The following is a 21,627-nucleotide window of genomic DNA, read 5'->3' as shown; positions in this document are numbered from 1 at the left end:
ACGGAAGATTACGGTAACGCGGACGTACGATTAGCCTGGGTTAGCTTTATGTTTCCGTTAAACATTCATGGTAAACATTCAGGGTGTTGGAATGGATTAAAACGATTTACAGAATTTTCCGCACTATAAGCCGCAACGGGTTATAGGGCGCACCCCGAAAAAATAGTTTTTGGTCCTATATTTGACATACATAAGACGCACCGGATTATAAGGCGCTACAATGGGAACGTGGACAAAACAGTCAGATAGTTCAGTCCAACTTATTACCCCCTTAACATTCCGAAAGCTTGCAAAGACGCAAATACGTGTCGAGAACACGTGCGGATGCGGTGTCCGTACCATGTCACTCAAATGCATCGTTCCATCATTCGGAAGGTTCAAGTCTTGGGATTCAAGAAATGCCAACCATTCCTTAGTTTCTATTTTCTTTTTCGCTCGCAACTTTATTGTATATATGACAATAAACACTTGGAATTGAGTTGAATTTAAAAATAGACACTCCATTCCTTATCTGCACCGCTTATCACAGAAACATCGAGTTCAGTCTGAAACAGGATACAGGGATAATATAAAACCCGGAGTAGCTCACTGAAGTTGGTGTGTTCATAATAATGTGCAGCCAATGTCCTCTTATATCCGTGAGAGTAGTAAATCCAGGAGAGTAAAATATTTACAAATACAGTACAGAATAGTAAAATACTGTTTCCTCCCCCGCCGTAGTTCGACCTAACATGCTATTCACATTCATCTTTTTCGGCCAATTGCAGGCTTTGTTTTGCCGTCTAAGCCTATGCCAGCCTGTAAATGATAAAAAGGATCCACCCCTTGACCTCCAAATAACTTTAGCCAATAGTGATCGATTCAATTGATGATTGACACATTGGTTAGCCAATGAAACGCCGGTAAATAAATCCCAGCATACACCGCGTACTACTTGGCGTTCGGGGGAAAATCGAGTCGGCGGCTGCAAGTTTGTTGCAAGACTTTGCACTTAATGTTGATCCATATATAAGGCGCACTGTATTATAAGGCGCATAGTCAGCTTTTGAAAAAAATAGAGGCTTTTAGGTGCGCCTTATAGTGCGGAAAATACGGTACATTATTTTTAATGGGAAAAATGATTTCGGTGATCGAACAAATCGGTTTTCAAACAGGGTTCTGGAACGGATTATGGTCGAGAACCGAGGTTCCACTGTATACTATTTTGTTATTTCAATGTATTTAGCTGAGGTACCCGAAGGTCCGGAGGGCATTTGCTAATGACCCTAGCTTTCTATCTTCTACTTTACCTGCAAACTCTCCGGTCCAAGAATGACTCTCTCCCCGACGACAACTTTGATATCAGGGGATTTGTCCGGCATGGACGGTGGCTGGTCGTTGACCGGTTTCACCGTGATGTTAAAAGTCTCCGTGAATGTCAGGCTGTCCTCCAGATGCCGAGGAAGCGGCGAATCTAGCGAAGGCAGGGAGGACGAAGCCGAGTCAAAGGAAGGCGAATCTGAGGAATAAGCCGTAAAGCGAGACGTAGATCCGGACGGGTCCAGGGGGGCCAACCAGGCTTGAAAAGTGAAGCTGTCGCTCGTGGTCTCGGAGTCGTCGTGGATATATGCGACGCCGAAGGTATTCAGGGTCGTCTGCGAGAAATAGGGGGATTCCCTTCAAAGGGGGAAACAAAGAAACGTGTTTCAAATCGGGGGTGAGAAAACCGTGGACCGAGGACTGCATACGGACCCGTTAGGCCAGGGGTGTCAAACTCATTTTAGCTCTCTAAGGGGGCGGATTGGTAAATTATGAGAGGGTGAAAAGGGAAAGAGATAAAGAGATAAAAAGAGAGAGAGAAATAAACAAAGGGAGAAACAGAAAACTAGAGAGAAGAATGAGAGAGCTTGAAATAGAGTGCGAGAGAAAGCAATAGAGAAAGAGAAAAAAGACAAAGAGTAAAAGAGATCAAAAGAGACGGAAATAGGGAGTGGGAGAGATAGAAAGAAAGAAAGAGGGAAGTGTGATGAGAAAGAGACAAAAAAACAAAGAGAAAGAAAAAAGAGAGTAAGAGTGAGAAAGAGTAAAAGAGAAGAAAAATGAGAGAGAAAGAGTGAGATAAAGAAGGCACCTGGTGAGGTTGCGTCCCCGGATGGACAAAGCACCGTGCTGTGGCAAAGAAATAAGACGGTAGAACACTTGGTGGTCTTTCTGGTGGGGCTTTGGAACCTTCTCTAGAAGATTGGAGGCATCCAGTTTGGATTGGTCGATCTTCACCTCTCCCCCTTCTGACACCACCGCACCTGAAAGGCAAAGGTAAGGCACCAATTTCAAGTTTGTCCCGGTGAGTATGGTGCCTAGCGAAAGTATTGACAAAGCAAATGATTCTGTGGCGCCCCTACGGCTTAAATCACAACCTAAAAGACTGATGAAACTAGATCGCTTAAACAAGACTGCTCATATGCAAGAGCCTTCAAAAGTATTGACTAAGCACATGAAATCTTGAGTAACATCAACTATTATACAGTACATTAATTACCTGAACGATGACTTTCAGTTTTGGTGTGCCACCCCAAGATGAAAATTCTGGAAGTGCCACCGTTTCAACTACTACTTTCAGGAGTAGTTGTGTCATTTCCTTTATATGAAGGCTCTATTGACTCACTCATGAATGAGTTTAATGCTACCCTGGCTAGTGTCCTGGATTCCGTGGCGCCCCTACGGCTTAAATCACAACCTAAAAGACGCACGCCTTGGTTTACTGATGAAACTAGATCGGTTAAACAAGACTGCTCATATGGAATAGCCTTCAAAGGTATTGACGAAGCACATGAAATTTTGAGTAACATCAACTATTACGCAGTACATCAATAACCTGAAACGATGGCTTTCAGTTTTGGTGTGCCACCCCAAGATAAAAATTCTGGAAGCGCCACTGTTTCTACATAGTATTCACCTGCGTTGTTGGAGAGTCCGGTGTGGTTTTGAAGATCGTGATCAGCCTGGTAGGAAATCAAGATTGTGAAGACTGATTGCGGGAGGAAGGCGGGTGGAGACGAAGCGGTAAAAGAAAAGGTGTCTTTCGCCAACCGTCCCACTGACTCCGCCTTGTTCTGATGGTACAAAATAACTCCCGAATTCACCTGAGGTACAACCACAACGTTGATTTAGCGGAGGGACGCGTAAAAATGAAATGGGAGCGGGGAACCGTAACTACCATGCTCTGCGTGAACGCGGAAACTTCCTGGGTGGAGTTGTCGGGCATGAGACGGACCAAGCGACCAAGTTTGGGAGGGACGGTCAATGCAAATTCTACGCTCTGGTTTCTCCCCTCGGTGATTGGGTCATTGGTCGAAACCTGAAGTTCCTGCTCAGAAATTGGAGTCACTGAACCTTGAAAGTGGAAAAGCATACAGTGAGTTTATAAGTACACAAACAAGATTTTGAAGTTAGAACCTCGGGATATGACACAGATCTGTTCTGAGGCAGGGATCATAAAGTGAAATTGATGGTTAGCAAGGAATTGAAAGCTATGCTAGTTAACGAAAGCATTCCAAACCCTCAGTAGCCTAGACAAAAACACGAAAATTCCAAAATAGTGCATAGCAAGAACTACTTATGTGTACTATATGTACATATAACATGAAGATACATTATTTAGTTACATTTGAGGTGCTGGCCAAATGTTGTATTTGAGAAACTAAACGATTCAGCGGCCGCAATATTTGCACTGGCATCGTTTCTGAGCTCTCTGATCTTCTTTCAGGAGTAGTTGCGTCGTTTCCCGTCTTTAAAGGCTCTATTGACTCACTCATGAATGAGTTTAATGCTACCCTGGCTAGTGTCCTGGATTCCGTGGCGCCCCTATGGCTTAAATCACGACCTAAAAGACGCACGCCTTGGTTTACTGATGAAACTAGATCGCTTGAACAAGACTGCTCACATGGAAATAGCCTTCATTTCTTAGAGCAATAATAGACTGTTGAGTTTCACATGAGAGTTCTCTTATTATCCCTATTCTAAAAGTTTAGTCACACCAACAAATGTGATGCTCCAGATACTTGACTAGCTCAAGGGAAGGTCCGTTTTATAGCTTCTCTAACAAGCACAACTGTTTTCAGCTGTGCTAACATAATTAAAGAAGTGTTTTCGAATATTTATTAGCTTTTTAACATAATTAGCAAATACAATGTACTATTAGAACACTAAACACATATAAAGATATTGCAGCTAAAGTTATTCACTTTGTAAACTATGTATCAGATGTATTTCTGATTAATTTCATAGTATCTTCATTGAAACAAACAGTGCGAACAGAGTTTCTGAACCGAATGAAAAGCAAGGCATTGTGGGAGGTAGTTCAGCCAATAACATATCTGTATTTTCATAATTCTGTGATGCAAACCAATAGCAAAGCAGTTTATTATATAATGTTGACCAAAATCAAACAAGGATCTTATAGATGGAACTACAAACGCCCCAACACCGCACTGTTTGAATTTTAAACGTTTTTGGCTGCGCAAAATACTTTAAAATAATGAAAACATCGTTTCAAGGGTATACCTGGGTACACCTGCATCGGATGGTTTCTCTGGAGGGTAAGGGTGAGGGAACGCGCTGTGGTTTTGAAGATCTGCCTTGGGGCAAAGTTGACACCATCATTAACTTGGAAGTGGAAACCTCCAGTCAGAGCACCTGAAAGGGCAAAAAAGAGCAAGGTAAAGTCAAAAATTGGGGCAATCGAACAAGTCCTCGAATGATGCGTCTCACCGCTGTGCGCAAAGATCAGCTGTCCTTTTTCAATGTGACTCTGCGTGAAGTTTAGGATGAGTCTGGAAGGGAAGCTCTTTAGAGCTAGGTAGCCGTTACTGGGCGGTGTTATGATGAACTCTAGCAATTTGGACGGAGTGTCCAAGTCCTCGGCGGACAGATTTTCCACCGAGATTTCTGTCACTGAACCCACCCAAACCTGAATGGGGAAAACTTGAAATCAGAAATCATTGAGGTTTTTTAAGGGATGAGAAGTTCAACATTAAACAAAGGAAGAGCTTTGTTAGGAATCAGCGCACCACCGTCCTTTAGGACGTCGCCCCAAAATATACGCAGAGAGTAGATATGGCAAAAAGGGAACACTCTTTATTGCATTGGGGACACGTTCAAAGTTCCAGACGTTCAACATTGGCTTTCATAGTGTTCTCAAATAAAGTTAAGATATCTTGTGAAGGTCGTCCCTCAGCATATCAGCTTGTGACCTCTTGCAACAACGTCATCCCACGAACTTCACCAGATGCCTACATACTTATCATTAATTATTATCCACATTCCACAACAGTCATCCCCTTGGGAGTTAAGTTCTGAAGGATTTTATACATTTTACTATAAAGGATTTTATTCGATTCAATACAAGTTACATTTATTGAGTGCAATGAAGATTTTCACTGAGTGGGCTTCAGGTCACGCTGTTCCAAATGCGGAATGTTTTGGCTGGGGAACTTTGATAACAGGACTCTGCCGAAGGACGGCGGGCATTGTTTTGATAGACGCTCTGCTGTTTTGAGTTTTTCCAGACATCGAGGCGAGGGGGTGGACCCCATGTGGGGGCTTCCCTGGCACCCCCATGGGAGGAGCCGGCACACCAACTTGAGGGAAAAACGTGGGCCGAGAGAAGGAAGGGAGAAGATCGAGAGAGGAGGCTTGACAGAGCTCGAGCGACACTAATTCGGCTAATTCGGCCATATTTGACTTAGTCAAATAGTTTAAGAAATTAAATCTGCCCCCGTTTGAAAATGTCGGCTATTCTCTATATCTTTTCCATCAAGAAACGAGCACCCATTGTTGGGTGAATGTTAATGGAGTCAGAAAGCTAATTCAAACAATTTGGTAAACGGTACATTTTAATATTTAAAACCTGTTCATCATCACCCACATCTGACTCTAATCAGGAGAAGGGTATTTTAGGACTGTGCCTACAGCAGAAGCTTTTAGATCATATTTAAGGACTGTGCTGACAGTAGAAGACGTTGGATTGTCGCTTTTCATTTCGAAGTTCCTGCCTTTCTCATCCTCTTGAGACTTGTCACTGACACATTCTGGACTTTGCCAGCAGAGAGTTTTTCCAGACTGTGTTTTTGTTTTATGGTTTTGTGTCCTACCTTCAGACCCTGGTTCTTTGTAACGACCGGTGTCTCATCATTGACTGGCGTGACATTGATGTTGACCATAAGGGGAAGACTGTGCTTCTGGTTCTCCGTCTGGTTAGCCACGACGGTGAAATTGTCTCTCACTGTGTCACTGCCGTCATGGATGTAGGAAATGTACTCCCGTTCCACCTGGGAAAATTCCAATTTGTTTTTTGAAGCAACATCTACACCACCTAGAACATAATCAACTGCTTTCCAAAGGACCTCGGTGCGCGTGAAGGCAGTGATTGGCATTCCTGGGATCCGACTGTGCTCCAGGTGACCGTGTCGCGGAGGAACAAGGATCTGGTAGAGGAAGTTCATCCCAGAGAAGTGGTGGCTGTCCACCGTGATGATGTCAGGTGTGAGCAGCATGGAAGACCCCTCATCCAAAGTCAGGTCAGACACCTATCGAATTCCACAAGTATTACTTCACCGAGACCTGGCCCTTCCCCTGGTTTTGTACTGTTACCTTCAGTGGTAGCATCGTGGGTATAATATCAATCTCTAGTCTGATGGGTCCAACCTTGGTGAGTCCATTGGTTGCCTCCAAAAGAACAGAGTCGTTGCAGAAGCTCGCCGTTCCCGTCTGATGGTAGAGAACCAAACCCTTGTTGATGTCCTCCTGAGTGAAGAAGGTTGTTGGCTGCCGCTTGGGTTCCTATGATTTCCAGAAGTCAAAATGGAAAGCTTTAACTCATTGTCTCCTCAAACGTTCCTCTTGATTTGAGTTGTACAGTAGACTCCTGGGATACAACATTAATCCGTTTTAAAGTCAGAATCACAAATTTAAATAGGGGGGATGGACACTTATGCTAATTAACTCCAAAACCAATGCTACCCCAGATAAAAACGTGAAACAAACTACTATGTAGTGAGTGCAGTACTTTATATGTGTTGTTCAGGGAACAGAAATTTTTAAGTAACATACGAAATAAATATATATATTTTTAGCTTTGGTATGACCTGACTTGAGCTGGTACAGTGGAGTTATTGGGTGGATGCAAAAGGGAGAGGAGATGGATTATTAAAATCCAATCAGATTTTAAGATGTCCACTTACAAGGATTTTTTTTATCGCTTCTCTAACTTTTTTTTTAGTTTTTCTTGCCTTCATGTAGGTTTTAGATCAGGGGTGTCATAATAGACTGTGGCTTGCAATAATCTGTGGTCTGTGCAGCCCTTTGAGACTCTTTGTGAGTAAGGGTGTCAAAAATTAACATGACTTGAAGTTTTTGAGTTTTTCCTTGCCCTCATGTAGGTTTTAGATCAGGGGATGCTGTCATAATAGTCAGTGGTTTGCAATAATCTGTATTCTGTGCAGCCCTTTGAGACTCTTTGTGATTAAGGGCCAAGCAAATTAACAGGACTTGAAGTTTTTGAGTTTTTCCTTGCCCTCATGTAGGTCTTAGATCAGGGGATGGTGTCATAATAGTTGGTGCTTTGCAATAATCTGTGGTCTGTGCAGCCCTTTAAGACTCTTTGTGAGTAAGGGTGTCAAAAATTAACATGACTTGAAGTTTTTGAGTTTTTCCTTGCCCTCATGTAGGTTTTAGATCAGGGGATGGTGTCATAATAGTCAGTGGTTTGCAATAATCTGTATTTTGTGCAGCCCTTTGAGACTCTTTGTGAGTAAGGGCGTCACAAATTAACATGACTTGAAGTTTTTGAGTTTTTCCTTGCCCTCATGTAGGTCTTAGATCAGGAGATGGTGTCATAATAGTCTGTGCTTTGCAATAATCTGTGGTCTGTGCAGCCCTTTGAGACTCTTAGTGATGAAGGGCCAAACCAATAAACAGGACTTGACTTAATACTAAGATCGTCGATTGGTTTCGGCCACATTACTTGGTGGGGGTAAAGTGTGTGTTCTTTGCATCTATTCATAATCGCGAGCTTCGGTTCCATGGTTATCATGATTTCGCTTCTCCATTTAGCATCACTACTAGCTCTAGCGATTAAATACAGTAAAAAGTACAATAATATATTGCACCAACTTGCAAAGACGAAACACAAAATATTCTGAAATGAATGAAGACAGAACAAGGCATTATGGGAGTGAATTCAACCAATGGCATACAGTATTGGCTTTTTCACGATAGTGTGATGCAAACCAACAGCAGAGTAGCATTTGTTATGTTTGATGTGAAGTTTTGGGTTTTCCGTAGTTGGGGTACCTGAAAGTGACGGCGATGTCCTCCATTTTTCGCCCGACGCTTTATCTGAGGGGAAAACTTTTCGATGTGGCCGACGGTTGGAGGAAGTAGGATGGTGAAAACGATATCTGAGGGATGGCTATCCTCGTGAAACACCTGAAGAGAAATAGTATAAAACACATGTGCCGAACTCCAGGGCCTGCGGGCCAAATGTGGCCCGCCACATCCATTTACGTGGCCCGCGAGACAATGCTGAGAGAAGCACAAGAGGAAAAATGAGCCACAAAGACCTGAACTTTTAAATATGTCCATTGGATATTGCTAAAGCTCGGCACTACTTGCAAAGCACCCGTTGTAGCTGTTTTTGCTGACTATCATTCACAGAACATAAAAGAAAAAAACATGAACGCGCTGTTAAAATAGGGGGTGCGTTGTTTGAGGTGTCCTTAAAAATTGAAAGTAGAATATTTTCTCTATAAAGTGTCACCTGTGCCCGCTCCTTTGGCGTCAACTGCCTCGGACTCTAATTGGCTCCCTGTTCTTGTTTAAACCCAGTCCTATCTGTTACCTGTTGTCGGTCCGTCTGCGAACCTCAGTTAACTCTAGGCAAGCCCTTTTCGACTCTGACTCCCACTTGTTTTTTGCTCCCGTCTGTCCCCTGGCCTCGACCCGTTCCCGGTCCTGATCACGTCTACTCTCCCGTCCCGGCTTCGACCCGTTTTTGTTACCAACCACATTGGTTTTGGTTCATTTTTCTACCCAAGCTTGGGTTAAAAGTAACCAGATTGTTTTTAGTGTCTATTTTTAATACTGCATTTAATAAGTACAACCAACCTGTGTCATGATTACTGATGTGACTCAACTGTACCGGCTCCTTCCGCGGGTTCTGATTGGCTCCCGATCAGTATTTGAACCCAGTCCTGTCTGTCCCCTTTTGTCAGTGCGTCTGGGAACCTCAATGAACACGAGGCAAGCCTCTTTCGACCCTGACTCCCACCTGTCCCGTTTTTTGCTCCCGTCTGCGAACCTCAGTTAACTCTAGGCAAGACCTTTTCGACTCTGACTCCTACCTGTGTTTTGCTCCCGTCTGTCCCCTGGCTTCGACCCGTTCTTGATCCTGATCACGTCTACTCTCCCGTCCCGGCTTCGACCCGTTTTTGTTCCCAACCACATTGGTTTTGGTTCATTTTTTTACCCAAGCTTGGGTTAAAGTTAACCAGATTGTTTTTTAGTGTCTATTTTTAATACTGCATTTAATAATTACAACCAACCTGTGTCATGATTACTGATGTGACTCAACTGTACCAGCTCCTTCCGCTGGTTCTGATTGGCTCCTGATCAGTATTTGAACCCAGTCCTGTCTGTCCCCTTTTGTCAGTGCGTCTGGGAACCTCAATGAACACGAGGCAAGCCTCTTTCGACCCTGACTCCCACCTGTCCCGTTTTTTGCTCCCGTCTGCGAACCTCAGTTAAACCTAGGCAAGCCCTTTTCGACTCTGACTCCCACCTGTTTTTTGCTCCCGTCTGTCCCCTGGCCTCGACCCGTTCCCGATCCTGATCACGTCTACTCTCCCGTCCCGGCTTCGACCCGTTTTTGTTCCCAACCACATTGGTTTTGGTTCATTTTTTTACCCAAGCTTGGGTTAAAGTTAACCAGATTGTTTTTTAGTGTCTATTTTTAATAATGCATTTAATAATTACAACCAACCTGTGTCATGATTACTGATGTGACTCAACTGTACCGGCTCCTTCCGCGGGTTCTGATTGGCTCCTGATTCAGTATTTGAACCCAGTCCTGTCTGTCCCCTTTTGTCAGTCCGTCTGGGAACCTCAATGAACACGAGGCAAGCCTCTTTCGACCCTGACTCCCACCTGTCCTGTTTTTTGCTCCCGTCTGCAAACCTCAGTTAACTCTAGGCAAGCCCTTTTCAACTCTGACTCCCACCTGTTTTTTTGCTCCCGTCTTTCCCCTGGCTTCGACCCGTTCTTGATCCTGATCACGTCTACTCTCCCGTCCCGGCTTCGACCCGTTTTTGTTCCCAACCACATTGGTTTTGGTTCATTTTTTTACCCAAACTTGGGTTAGAGTTAACCAGATTGTTTTTTAGTGTTTTTTGCTCCCGTCTGTTCAAAATGAGTTTGAAACCGCCGGCAGAACATCTACGTTCTTTTGTGATTGGAGAAAAGTCGATTGGCCTACCTGGAGATTATCCTTGCTTAAGGAGACATTATGCCCCTCCTCCACCACCACTGGATGATTATTGACCACAGTTGGTGGTTTTTGATGACTTTCCAGGAAGATCTTGATCTGAAACCCAATGTCCAGATGCGTCTCTGTCCTCCAGTCGTCCAAGCGTCCCTCCCTGCTTGTCTCCCTTGCCCTTGCAGTGACATTGAACCCATCGGATGTAGCGTGACCGCCGTTGTGCTGGTACACTAAACGCTTCATCTCCAGGTCCTCCTGGTTAAACGATGAAATGGCGCCCCCTTCGGGTGCACCTTCTCCCCTTTTCAGTCGGAGGACGCCGTGTTTGGGCGGTAGGAAGACCTCAAAGGTGACTTGCTGTGGATCTCGGATGTCCAAGTTGCTGAAGACGCTGAGGTTGTATGAGGTGAGAGGGGTTACGCTGCCCTGCTGGACCCTGAGGCCCGTGTTGTTAGTCACTTCCAGGTAGGGGTCCTCGGCCTTCACCTGCGTCAGAGATTTTTTATTTCTGAAGTTTAAGAACATTATGGCAGTACAGTAGACCCCTGGGATCAGACAACCTGATATGTGGTGGGAAAATGCCATATGGTGGGGGATAGAAACCTATGGTGTTGTGGTATAGAGGAGTCGCAGGTGGATGCAGATGCGGTAGATTGACATACTGAGTTTAAACCTACCACTTGCATATATTGTCATGCCCTTGGACGATTTCCTTGCTTTAATCGCTTACCTATCATACTCCCGATTGTCAATTGGTTACCGCCAATCTGTGCTTTCTTCGTATATATTTATCATCACAAGCTTTGTTACCGTGTTATTATATTTTTGCTTTCACCTTTAGCATCACTGCAAGTCTTTGGAGCAGTACAAAAAGAATCCAGTATTGTATTGCTGACTTGAATTCTATACAAAGCACACAGGATTATCAACCGAATGAAAAGCAAGGCATGGTGGGAGTTAGTTCAGCCAATAACCTATCACTATTTTAATAATTGTATGATGCAAACAAAAAGCAGGGCGGTATTTTATACGAGAGTGATCAATAGATAACAGGCATCCTAGAGAGCGAGCCTTGGACCCATAGTGAATGAGTATTGTATCGCTGACGCTCAAAGTCTTTACGAAGCGCATCGAACTCCGAACAGAACAAAGAAAGAGAAAAGCATTGTGGGTTGTAGTTCAGCCAAAATCACAAATAGCATACCAGTATTTTAAATGATGTCAACCTGTAAAGTAGGCTTAAACGTATTTGCTCAAGGTGTGTATTTCTAATCAGTTTGATGTTCCTTTTGGGGTCTCCTAGTCTTCCTGTCTTTGTTTAAAGGTGTTGGTACTTTTAGAGGGGGGTGGTCTTTTGTCTTTTGTCTCAACATACCAGTACTTTTCCATGTCTTGTGAGTGAATTGTCCGCTCCTCCCGCACTTCCCCGGCTAAAGTTTTTAAAAACTAAACAAGTCTTTGCCTGAATTTTCTTCTACCGTTAACCAAGTTAAAGCTCTCCCAGATGTCAGTGGTCTACTTTTTAGACCCCACACAACCAATATCAGACAAGCATCTTAGAGACGGCAAATTTAGAAATTTTAGGGTATGCAAAATACCCAATTTCTTGGTCTATAAGTAACAACCCAAAATTTTCCAGATATTCGAACGTGCGCCTTATTATCCCATGCGCCTTGTACGCTATAAATACAGTCAATAAAATACATCATTACAAAGAAATACTTCTACATGTAGTAACCATTTATGAATGATTCAAGTTACTTTAGTCATGAAATTATTTCCTACTATTTATGTTCTCTAAGTTTTTTTTCTATTTTCTGATTTTTTTTTTAATGTATCCTCGCTCTTACAGTAGATTTTGTTTTATGCGCCTTATATAGGAAACAAAAAGGCCTTATGATCAGATCCTACCTCTCAGATAGGACGCACTGTGTTAAATAGGGCGAAATGACATCTGAGCCCTTTACTGTTACCTGTGGTGTTCCGCAGGGTTCAGTACTTGGCCCCCTTCTTTTCAGCATTGACATGCTTCCATGAGGTAATATTATTCGCAAGTATAATATTAGTTTCCATTGCTACGCAGATGACACTCAAATATATCTTCCAATGCAGAAATCTGTCATAATAGTCTGTAGTTTGCAATAATCTGTTGCAGCCCTTTGAGATTATCCCTTCTCAAGGCTTCTTCACCTTCCTCATGTTGAGGTTTTTGAGTTTTCCCTTGCCTTCATGTAGGTTTTAGATCAGGTGATGGTGTCATAATAGTCTGTAGTTTGCAATAATCTGTTGTCTGTGCAGCCCTTTGAGACTATCCCTTCTCAAGGCTTCTTCATTTTCCTCATGTTGAGGTTTTTGAGTTTTCCCTTGCCCTCATGTAGGTTATAGATCAGGGGATGGTGTAATAGTAGTCTGTAATAGTCTGTAGTCTGTGCAGCCCTATGACACTCTTTGTGATTAAGGGCCAAACAAATAAACATGAGTTGACTTATAGTCCGGAAAATACGGTCATTTGTTGATGATGTTGTATATGAATAAAGTATCTATCTATCTATCTATCTATCTATCTATATTGGGGAAAATTCTGGAAAGAGGCGGGCGGACAAACATTTCATCCCACATTGAAAAGTGAATGTGTCATAAGGCGAGGGTGGTTCTATTCCCGGGGGTCTACTGTTTGTGTACTCTAAGCAAAAATCAATTACCTCCATCAGGCTCGAAACATAATGTTTCCCGTCCGACACAAAAAAGACAAAACGACCGAAACTCACTCCACTGTGAACGAAGAGCACATTATACTGCGGGACGGAATAAGAAACGTGTTAAAAAAAACATCCGTACGTCACCAATCAAGGATACAGTGGCTTGCGAAACTATCTGGCCCCCTTGAACTTTGTGACTTTTTGCCCCGTTTCAGACTTCAAACATAAAAGATATAAAACTGTCATTTCTTGTGAAGCTTTAACAAGAAGCGGGACACCATCATGAAGTGGAACACACTTTATTGAATATTTTAAACTTTTTTAACAAATAAAAAACAAAAAAGTGGGTGTGCAGTCTGAGGTCTTTTGCGTCAGGTTTTCTTCCAGAATGGTCCTGTATTTGGCTCCATCTTACCAAACCATGAGGCTGCCACCACCATGTTTGACAGTGGGGATGGTGTGTTGAGGGTGATGTGCTGTGCTGCTTTTACGCCAAACATAACGTCTCGCATTGTTGCCAAAAAGTTGGATTTTGGTCTCATCTGACCAGAGCACCTTCTTCTACATGTTTGGTGTTTCTCCCAGGTGGCTTGTGGCAAACTTTAAACAACAGATTTTACAGATATCTTTAAGAAATGGCTTCCTTCTTTCAACTCTTCCATAAAGGCCAGATTTGTGCCGTATACGACTGATTGTTGTCCTAAGGACAGATTCTCCCACCTCAGCTGTAGACCTCTGCAGTTTTTCCAGTGATCATGGGCCTCTTGGCTGCATCTCTGATCAGTTTTTTCCTTGTATGAGCTGAAAGTTTAGGGGGACGGTCCGATCTTGGTAGATTTGCAGTGGTCTGATACTTTTAATATTATCGCTTGCACAGTGCTATTTGGGATGTTTAAAACTTGGGAAATCATTTTGTATCCCAATCCAGCTTTAAACTTCACCAGGACAGTATCTCGGACCTACCTGGTGTGTTCCTCGTTCTTCGTGATGCTCTCTGCGCTTTAAACAGACCTCTGAGACAATCACATTGCACAGGGTGTCAAACTCATTTTAACTCTGGGGCCGCACGATAGAACAAACATTCTGTCGGGGGCCAGACTAGTGGATTAAAGAGAAAGAAAAAGAGAGACAAAGAAATAAGAGAAAGAGGGAGGGAAAAGGAGAGAGGGCAGGACAAAGAAAGATAAAGAGAGGGAGAGAGCGTGAGAAACAAAGGATAAAAAGTCATGAGAGAGGAGGAAAAGAAAGGGAGAGGAAGAAAGAAATCCAAAGAGAAATAGAAAGACAGAAGGAGAGAAAAGAGAAAAGAAAGCACGAAGGGTAGGAAGAGAGAAAGAGAAAAGAGAAAAGGAAAAAAGGAAGTTAGAGCAAAAGAAGTTAAAAAGACACGGAGAGTGAAAGAGACAGACAGAGAGTGGGAGAAAAGGGAGAGAGAGAGAGAGAGAGAGAGAGAGAGAGAGAGAGAGAGAGAGAGAGAGAGAGAGAGAGAGAGAGAGAGAGAGAGAGAGAGAGAGAGAGAGAGAGAGAGAGAGAGAGAGAGAGAGAGAGAGAGAGAGAGAGAGAGAGAGAGAGAAACACAAGTACAGTGTCTGTTCGAGGCACTTGGCTTTGGCACCATCAAGTTGACATATTTCAACCTGCAGCTTGTTTTTCTCTTGTGCTTCTCTGGGTGTTGTCTCGCGGACCGAATTCAATCCCTTAGCAGGCCTGATCCGGCCCGCGGGCCACCTGTTTGACACCTGTGACATTCCAGGTGCATTTATACAGAGACTTGATGACACACAGGTGGATTCCATTTATCATGGTTAGTCATTTAGATCAACATTGAATCATTCAGAGATCCTCACTGAACTTCGGGCCAGAGTTTGCTGCCCTGAAAGTCAAGGGGCTGAATCATTTTGCACACCCACTTTTTTGTTTTTTTATTTGTTAAAAAAGTTGAAAATATCCAAGAAATTGTGTTCCACTTCATGATTGTGTCCCACTTATTGTTGATGCTTCTAAAGCACAGGTGTCAAACAGGCGGCCCGCGGGCCGGATCAGGCCCGCTAAGGGATTGAATCCGGTCCGCGAGACAACACCCAGAGAAGCACAAGAGAAAAACAAGCTGCAGGTTGAAATATGTCAACTTGATGTTTCCTCTCACAAAGACACTGTACTTGTATTTATTTCTGCCTCTCTGTCTCTCTCTCTTTCTCTCTCTCTCTTCAGCACCTTTTCTCCCACTCTCTGTCTCTGTCTCTTTCACTCTGTGTCTCTCTTTTTCTCTTCCTTTGTTGCTCTTTGTCTTTTTCTCTCTGTGTCTTTTTAACTTCTTTTGCTCTAACTTCATTTTTTCCTTTTCTCTCTTTTCTCTTTCTCTCTTCCTACCGTTCAAGCTTTTCTCTCCTTCTGTCTTTCAATTTCTCTTTGCGTTTCTTTCTTCCTCTCCCTTTTTTTCCCCCTCTCTCACGACTTCTCTTTTCATCTCTTTTTTTTCTCACGCTCTCTCCCTCTTTTTCCTTCTTTGTCCCGCCCTCTCTCTTCTTTTCCCTCCCTCTTTCTCTTATTTCTTTATCTCTCTTTTTCTTTCTCTTTAATCTACTAGTCCGGCCCCCGACAGAATGTTTGTTCTATCATGTGGCCCCCGAGTTCAAATGAGTTTGACACCCCTGTTCTAAAGGAACAACTGTTTTATATCTTTAGTTTGAAGTCTGAAATGTGGCAAAAAGTCAGAAAGTTCTCATCTCATCTCATCAGCTGCACCGCTTATCCTCAGTAGGGTCGCGGGGGTGCTGGAGCCCATCCCAGCAATCATCGGGCAGTGGGCAGGGGACACCAGCCAATCGCAGGGCACACGGGGACAGACAACTCGCTCGCTCATTCACACCTAGAGACAATTATTGGACCGGCCAATCAACCTGAAATGCATGTCTTTGGAATGTGGGAGGAAACCGGAGTGCCCGGAGGAAACCCACGCAAGCACAGGGAGAACATACAAACTCCGCACAGTAAGTCCGGTAGCTGGATTTGAACCCACACAGGAGGTTCCTAAGACCTTAGAACTGTGCCGCACACGCGCTAACCACTGCGCCGCCGTGCTGCCCTCGGAAAGTTCAAGGGGGCCAAAAAGTTTTGCAAGCCACTGTATATGTTGTCCAAGTACCTGCTTGAGATCTCGCTGCGTGAACTCGTAGAGTTTGTGACTGGGGGCACTGGCTAAAACCAGCTCCCCCATGGGAATCCCCCTGCGGGTGTAGACCAACCCGTCGTCCTCGAAGTCGGAATCCTCGTCCCGGTAACGGAGATCCTTCCACGTCAACAACCTCCGACCTTCTCTGGCCACGTGGAAGACCTGATCCACCACCCTGACCGGACGCTGGTCGTTGATGAGTCGGACGGAGATGTTCACGGTGTGTTCGAGGGAGCTCCGTTCCTCCTTCCTGCCGTCCAGTTTGGAGAGCGCGAGACGAAACGCGAAGGAGTCCCGCTCGGTCTCGCTATCGTCGTGGACGTAGACGAGCTTCTCCTCGAGGATGTCGTGATTGGTGAAGACGGGAACATTGTCGTGGATGGAGGTGGAGTCGGAGAGGTTGATGATCCTCAGGAGGCCGTGCTTGGGGTGAGAAGTTATGGTGTAGTGGACTTCTCGGTTACTGGCCGTGTTGGTGAAAAGAATACTTTTGGTGATGGTTCTACTCCCTCCTTCTACCACCGAGAGGCCTTGGTTCACAACGGCGAAGTCGGTGGACTCTGTTCGGATGTGGATTCTGAAGTCGTGACTGGTGGAGTTGGCCAGCGCGGAGAAGACCTGGAAGCTGCAGACGTCTCTGGAGTCGTCAGTTCTTTTCTCAAAGAGTTCGTAGGTCACCAAGCCGTCGGTGATGTTCTTCTGGCTGAAGGTAGAACCTCGTTTTAAGACGCGATCCACCAGGAACAGTTGACCTTTCTTGGGTTCGGTGAGAAGTCGGAGATAGAGGTCGCTCTCGTCGAGTTTGACGCCTTTGGAGATGGCGTGCAGGTCTTCGGACGTGACGACGACTTTCAGAACACCGTTGACCTCCATCTTGCTCCTTGTGACCTTGAAATGAAGCCATCGTACCGCGACTCGGAACACGAGTTTCTCCGTTGCCACGGAACCGACGCTGACGATGCACTCGAACCGATCTGTGACATTTTGAGTCTGGATGCCCAGGAACGTGCTTAGATATCTGATCTGTTTTTTTTCTAGAAGCTTTTGAGAGAAGAAGGAAGTCGTTTTCCATTTGCCACTCCAGTGTAGAGATTGGAGCTCCCCAAATTCAGGAGGCTCAGTGACATTATAGAAAATATCCACAGGCTGGTCTTCAACGTTTACTTGGACGGCGAGATGATCGCAGGTGATGATTGAAGCTCCACCCTGGTTCACCTCCAATCCGGTGTTGTTCACCAGTTTGTGCTCCAGTTTCACGGCAAGGATCTTCAAAACGACTGTGGTGCTAAACTGAACCAAAAGAGGATAAAGAACTATTGGAATGCGTCATTGGAAAAAGATTCATTCCCTATTTCAGTAGACCCCCGAATACAGCGAACCCACCTTCTGCAATGTGGAAGACATTTTTCAGACCCTCGTTAGGACATTTTCCCGCTATATGAGATTCACTACAAACTATTTTGTGTGCCCAAAAATTCATAACTTGTTTAAGTCTTTAAGATGGTCTGCTTTTGGTCAACATCATATAAAAGTCACAGCATAACGAAAATGCAGACTGAACTACTTCCCACAATGCCTTCCATCCCTTCCTTCAGACTCTCCTGTGCTCCGTACAGACTTTGCAAATTGGCTATACAATACTTTATTTTTTTGTATTGTATTTGTTTGCTATAGGTTGCACTCACTAAATTGCATGTCCGTAATTTTCGATAAAAATATAGACATTTTCTTGGCACAATACTGTAAAATCAGTTAATTATTTCATTTTCTGTTTCGGAGCAGCCCGTGAAATATGCCCCAGAAATATAAACAAAATGCAGAGGAATCTTGGCAGGAGAGAGAGAAGCTGTTTATTGCTGTTCATCAGTGTCCAAAACAGAGTTCTCATTCGTCTAAGAGACAATCATTTTTCTTATACCCTCAGCCATACGACGTGTTGTTTTTCCCCGAAGTTGGTGCGTCCTTTTTCGATTTTCCAACATTACGTGTTTCCCCCGAAGCTACACTTTCCAAGAAAATCGTTGGAGCCGGCCTGACTTGACCGCTTGTTCCAAGCCGAGCAGAATGTTACTTGACATTTAAACCCGGGAAAAACAAGCCTGGAATTTCCTGTCTTTAAACAAATGTGTCCTCATTTTGTCAAGCTCCGACTCCTTTAAACCACAACAGCTGTTGCCCTTTCACCCTACCCCATTCTGCTTCTACCTGCTACTCCACTCTACCAGCTGAAGTCACGTCGAATTTTCCTTTACACGTATATTTGTTTCTAATGTAATTTAATGCTTTACACACATAAGTAGTATTTACTATACACTATTTTGTTATTTGAGTGACATTAGCTAATTACCATAGGCTCATACAGCAATTTCACTCTGTGATCCCCGCCTCAGACTGAATTCATGTTGTATTCCGGGGTCTACTGCACTACAAAAACTGACAACAGAGCTACCTTCTGGCCATCGCTGACCATGAGGGCCGTTCTGGAAGTAGAGACTCCTGTGTGGACGAAGCTGATCTTACCCTCTTGGAGATCATGCAGAGAGAACGCTTTGAGGGCCCTTGACAAAAGAGAAAATGAAGTCATTTGTCTTTGAGAAGCTTCTCCAACCAACCAACCTGCCAGGGTGATCTTTGTCTTCAAAATGTCCGGCCTCGTCGAAGTTCCCCGTGAAGCTGAAGGCCAAATCCTCTGGACTGCTGTCAGGGTCTGACGCGTTCAGGAAATCTGTTGTCAGCTGGAAACGTCGTCCATGTATAAGTCACTTGTTGAAGTTTTCAGAAAATTTTGCCCGGGATTCCATCCTGACCTACCTGCCGTTTTGTATTTTGAAGAAGGATAAAAACGTTTCCCTTCGGCAGGCTTAGCAAGGGCGCATCATTGATGGGACTAATGCGGATTTCAAACCGGTACAGGTGATGCTCCCTCAGATCTCCAGGAAGCTCTTTGCGGTTGTCCAAGAAGATGGAGAACATGAAGTAGTCACGCGGTTCCTCCGAGCCCCCGTGAACGTATGTCACTCGGCCTTGCCAGAGGTCGACCATGCTAAAAGTCAGATCCTTTTCCTGTCCTTGGACTTTGATGGCTCCTGTTTTGGGGTTTTCCGGACCGGGGTTGAGCTGCAGTTGGCCGTAAACTGCCTGCTGCTGGATTCTGAACATGAACTCAGATGGACGCAAGCCTGACTTTTGAAAGTCAAGATTTACCTGGAGGATCACATTTTTTGATTCTGAGATGATTGTGTCTTTGTATTCGTGAAAGGAAGAAAACCTGAAGTGCTTTAGGATCTGATGGTGCACTCATATGCAGGGAAGCAGAAAACGATGACAATGCCAATGACCCAACTACCAAGGACTCAGCCGGAGGCCTCAGTCCCCTGTTCTGGTGGCTGCCCGTTCACCTCTTCTGGAGGCGAAGTCCACGTCCCCTTGTTCTTACAGTGAAAGACCCTTGGGTGCCCACGACTGCTGGTCCAGCGTGAAAGAGTGCCACCCAGGCCCTGTTCCGGCAGGGATTGACCCTCTGTTGCACCCATACCCTGCCTTGGTGGTGAAAGACCCTTGGCAACCAACGTCCCTTATTTTGGTGACAATTGACCCTGAGCTGCCCCATCCCCTGTTCCAGTGGCAAAGGACTGTCTGCTACAGTCTTGGTTTGGGGCTGTTTTGGACCCTTGAGGAATGGTAATGTCCACCATTTTTTAGAACATCACCCTTGTTTCCTGCTTCACTGACCATGCGTCCACCACAATATAGTTATGAAAATACCTTAATGTGTTTGGGTTCCAGAAGTGCCCAGCTTCCTTCTGCTGCCTCGAGACTTCTCAGCAACAGAATGTCGGAGTTGTCACTGTGACTTAACTCTTGTGCCGATGCAATATCGACGAACTCGGGGACATGTGATTTGGATTTTTGGACCTCCTGACACCCCAAGTTGACGTCCTTTGAGGTGATCACATCAGGGAGGCCGGTTCTTTCACCGTTTATTTTAATTTCTCTAAGGCAGCCTCTAAAAGAACCTCTGCTACCGATTGCCTGCCCAAGCACACCTAGACTGATGTCACTCCAGGTTTGTTGTTCTACTCCTCCCAGAAATAGAGGTCCTCTAAGTTGGATCCCTGGACTTATACTGGTCTGCTTCACCTCTTCACCTACTTTTAGTTCTACTGTCTGTTGCAGTATTCTCAGCAGGATGGAATACCAGGTGTCCTTGCCTCGAAGATGAGTATCTGAAGACAATGTGGTGCTACCTCCGTCTGCGGTTTCAAGTATTGCAACCAGGTGACCGCCTCTTATCTCTAATACCACACCTCCCAGAAGAGCGGCGCTAAACAGAACTAAACCGTCATCTTCACTTTCAGAAAGGTGAAGCTCACATTCGAACAGGTATTCTTGTTTCGACTCCCATTTTGGAAAATTAATGAACGCTTGAGAACTTAAAAAATGGACTGCGTCGTCCTTTGTAGCAGACAAGAGTTGACTACACCCTGGAGTCATCCCATGGACACGATCGCGAGGCTTCAAATGGTCCAGAAGATCGAGTCCGTTGAAAACGGTTTCATCTAAGCAACCCCGGAAACCTCTGGAGACGTCAACCAGGTGCGGATGATAAAAACCCGGAGCGCCGCCGACGAAAAGCCTGTCCAGGGTCAGCTCTAGATCCGGACCTGGCATATGGACCCTGGTGTGAGAACTTCCATCGACGGTCATGGAGACACGATGATGGTCGTGATGGACGTCCACAGAGTGCCAAACTAGATCCCCAAGAACCTTTTCCGAGCTCAGGAGCCGTTCACCTGAGCCCAGGTCCACTCGTACCTTGAGAGATGAGTTTGGGAAAACCAAATGTGAATTTTTTAGGAATCTTATTCGATTTCTGTGTTAAAGATGTTTTTGATTAAAGACATGTTATGTCCGTGACTATCCTTCCACCCTTCTCTCTTTGTCTCCGTCTCCCAGTCTGTATCATTATATCTTTGTTTGCCTTTCTTTTTTGTCCGTCTACGTCTTTTTCCGTCTTCATTTCTTGATTTCTTTCTCTCTGTCTGTCATTTTTTGTCATTCTCTCTCTCTCTGTCTATAAGTTTTTGGTTTTGATTGTTTGTTTTTGTGTGTGTCTTTCGCAGTCTGTATGTCCGTCCGTCCGTCCGTCCTGTTTGTCTGTCCGTCAGTCTGTCCTATCCAGTCCTGTTTGTCTGTCTGTCTGTCCTCTCCAGTCCTGTCCAGTCCTGTTTGTCTGTCTG

At 44.6% G+C, this 21,627-nt stretch overlaps 1 protein-coding gene across 1 annotated transcript in view; it reads right to left on the bottom strand.

The window, feature by feature from the left end:
• The window catches only part of LOC148349942 (chondroitin sulfate proteoglycan 4-like), a 37,153-nt gene that overhangs the window by 11,113 nt on the left and 4,413 nt on the right, over window positions 1-21,627 (bottom strand). Inside the window, exons 3-19 of the mRNA XM_088319792.1 lie at window positions 20,153-21,202; window positions 19,199-19,591; window positions 19,004-19,122; window positions 18,837-18,945; window positions 16,361-17,677; window positions 13,219-13,311; window positions 10,511-11,002; window positions 8,332-8,466; window positions 6,631-6,819; window positions 6,384-6,566; window positions 6,132-6,308; window positions 4,750-4,948; window positions 4,543-4,674; window positions 3,197-3,372; window positions 2,936-3,122; window positions 2,111-2,282; window positions 1,290-1,656 (exon numbers count right to left, since the gene is read on the bottom strand). Of these exons, the coding sequence (XP_088175918.1) occupies window positions 1,290-1,656; window positions 2,111-2,282; window positions 2,936-3,122; window positions 3,197-3,372; window positions 4,543-4,674; window positions 4,750-4,948; window positions 6,132-6,308; window positions 6,384-6,566; window positions 6,631-6,819; window positions 8,332-8,466; window positions 10,511-11,002; window positions 13,219-13,311; window positions 16,361-17,677; window positions 18,837-18,945; window positions 19,004-19,122; window positions 19,199-19,591; window positions 20,153-21,202 (5,490 nt within the window). The remainder of the gene's footprint in view (window positions 1-1,289; window positions 1,657-2,110; window positions 2,283-2,935; window positions 3,123-3,196; window positions 3,373-4,542; window positions 4,675-4,749; window positions 4,949-6,131; window positions 6,309-6,383; window positions 6,567-6,630; window positions 6,820-8,331; window positions 8,467-10,510; window positions 11,003-13,218; window positions 13,312-16,360; window positions 17,678-18,836; window positions 18,946-19,003; window positions 19,123-19,198; window positions 19,592-20,152; window positions 21,203-21,627) is intronic.

This window comes from Urocampus carinirostris, chromosome 16 (assembly GCF_059441175.1).
Source record: "Urocampus carinirostris isolate Australia breed hairy pipefish chromosome 16, RoL_Ucar_1.0, whole genome shotgun sequence".
NCBI classification, from domain to species: Eukaryota; Metazoa; Chordata; class Actinopteri; order Syngnathiformes; family Syngnathidae; genus Urocampus; species Urocampus carinirostris.
This window is presented reverse-complemented; position numbering and strand designations above follow the sequence as displayed.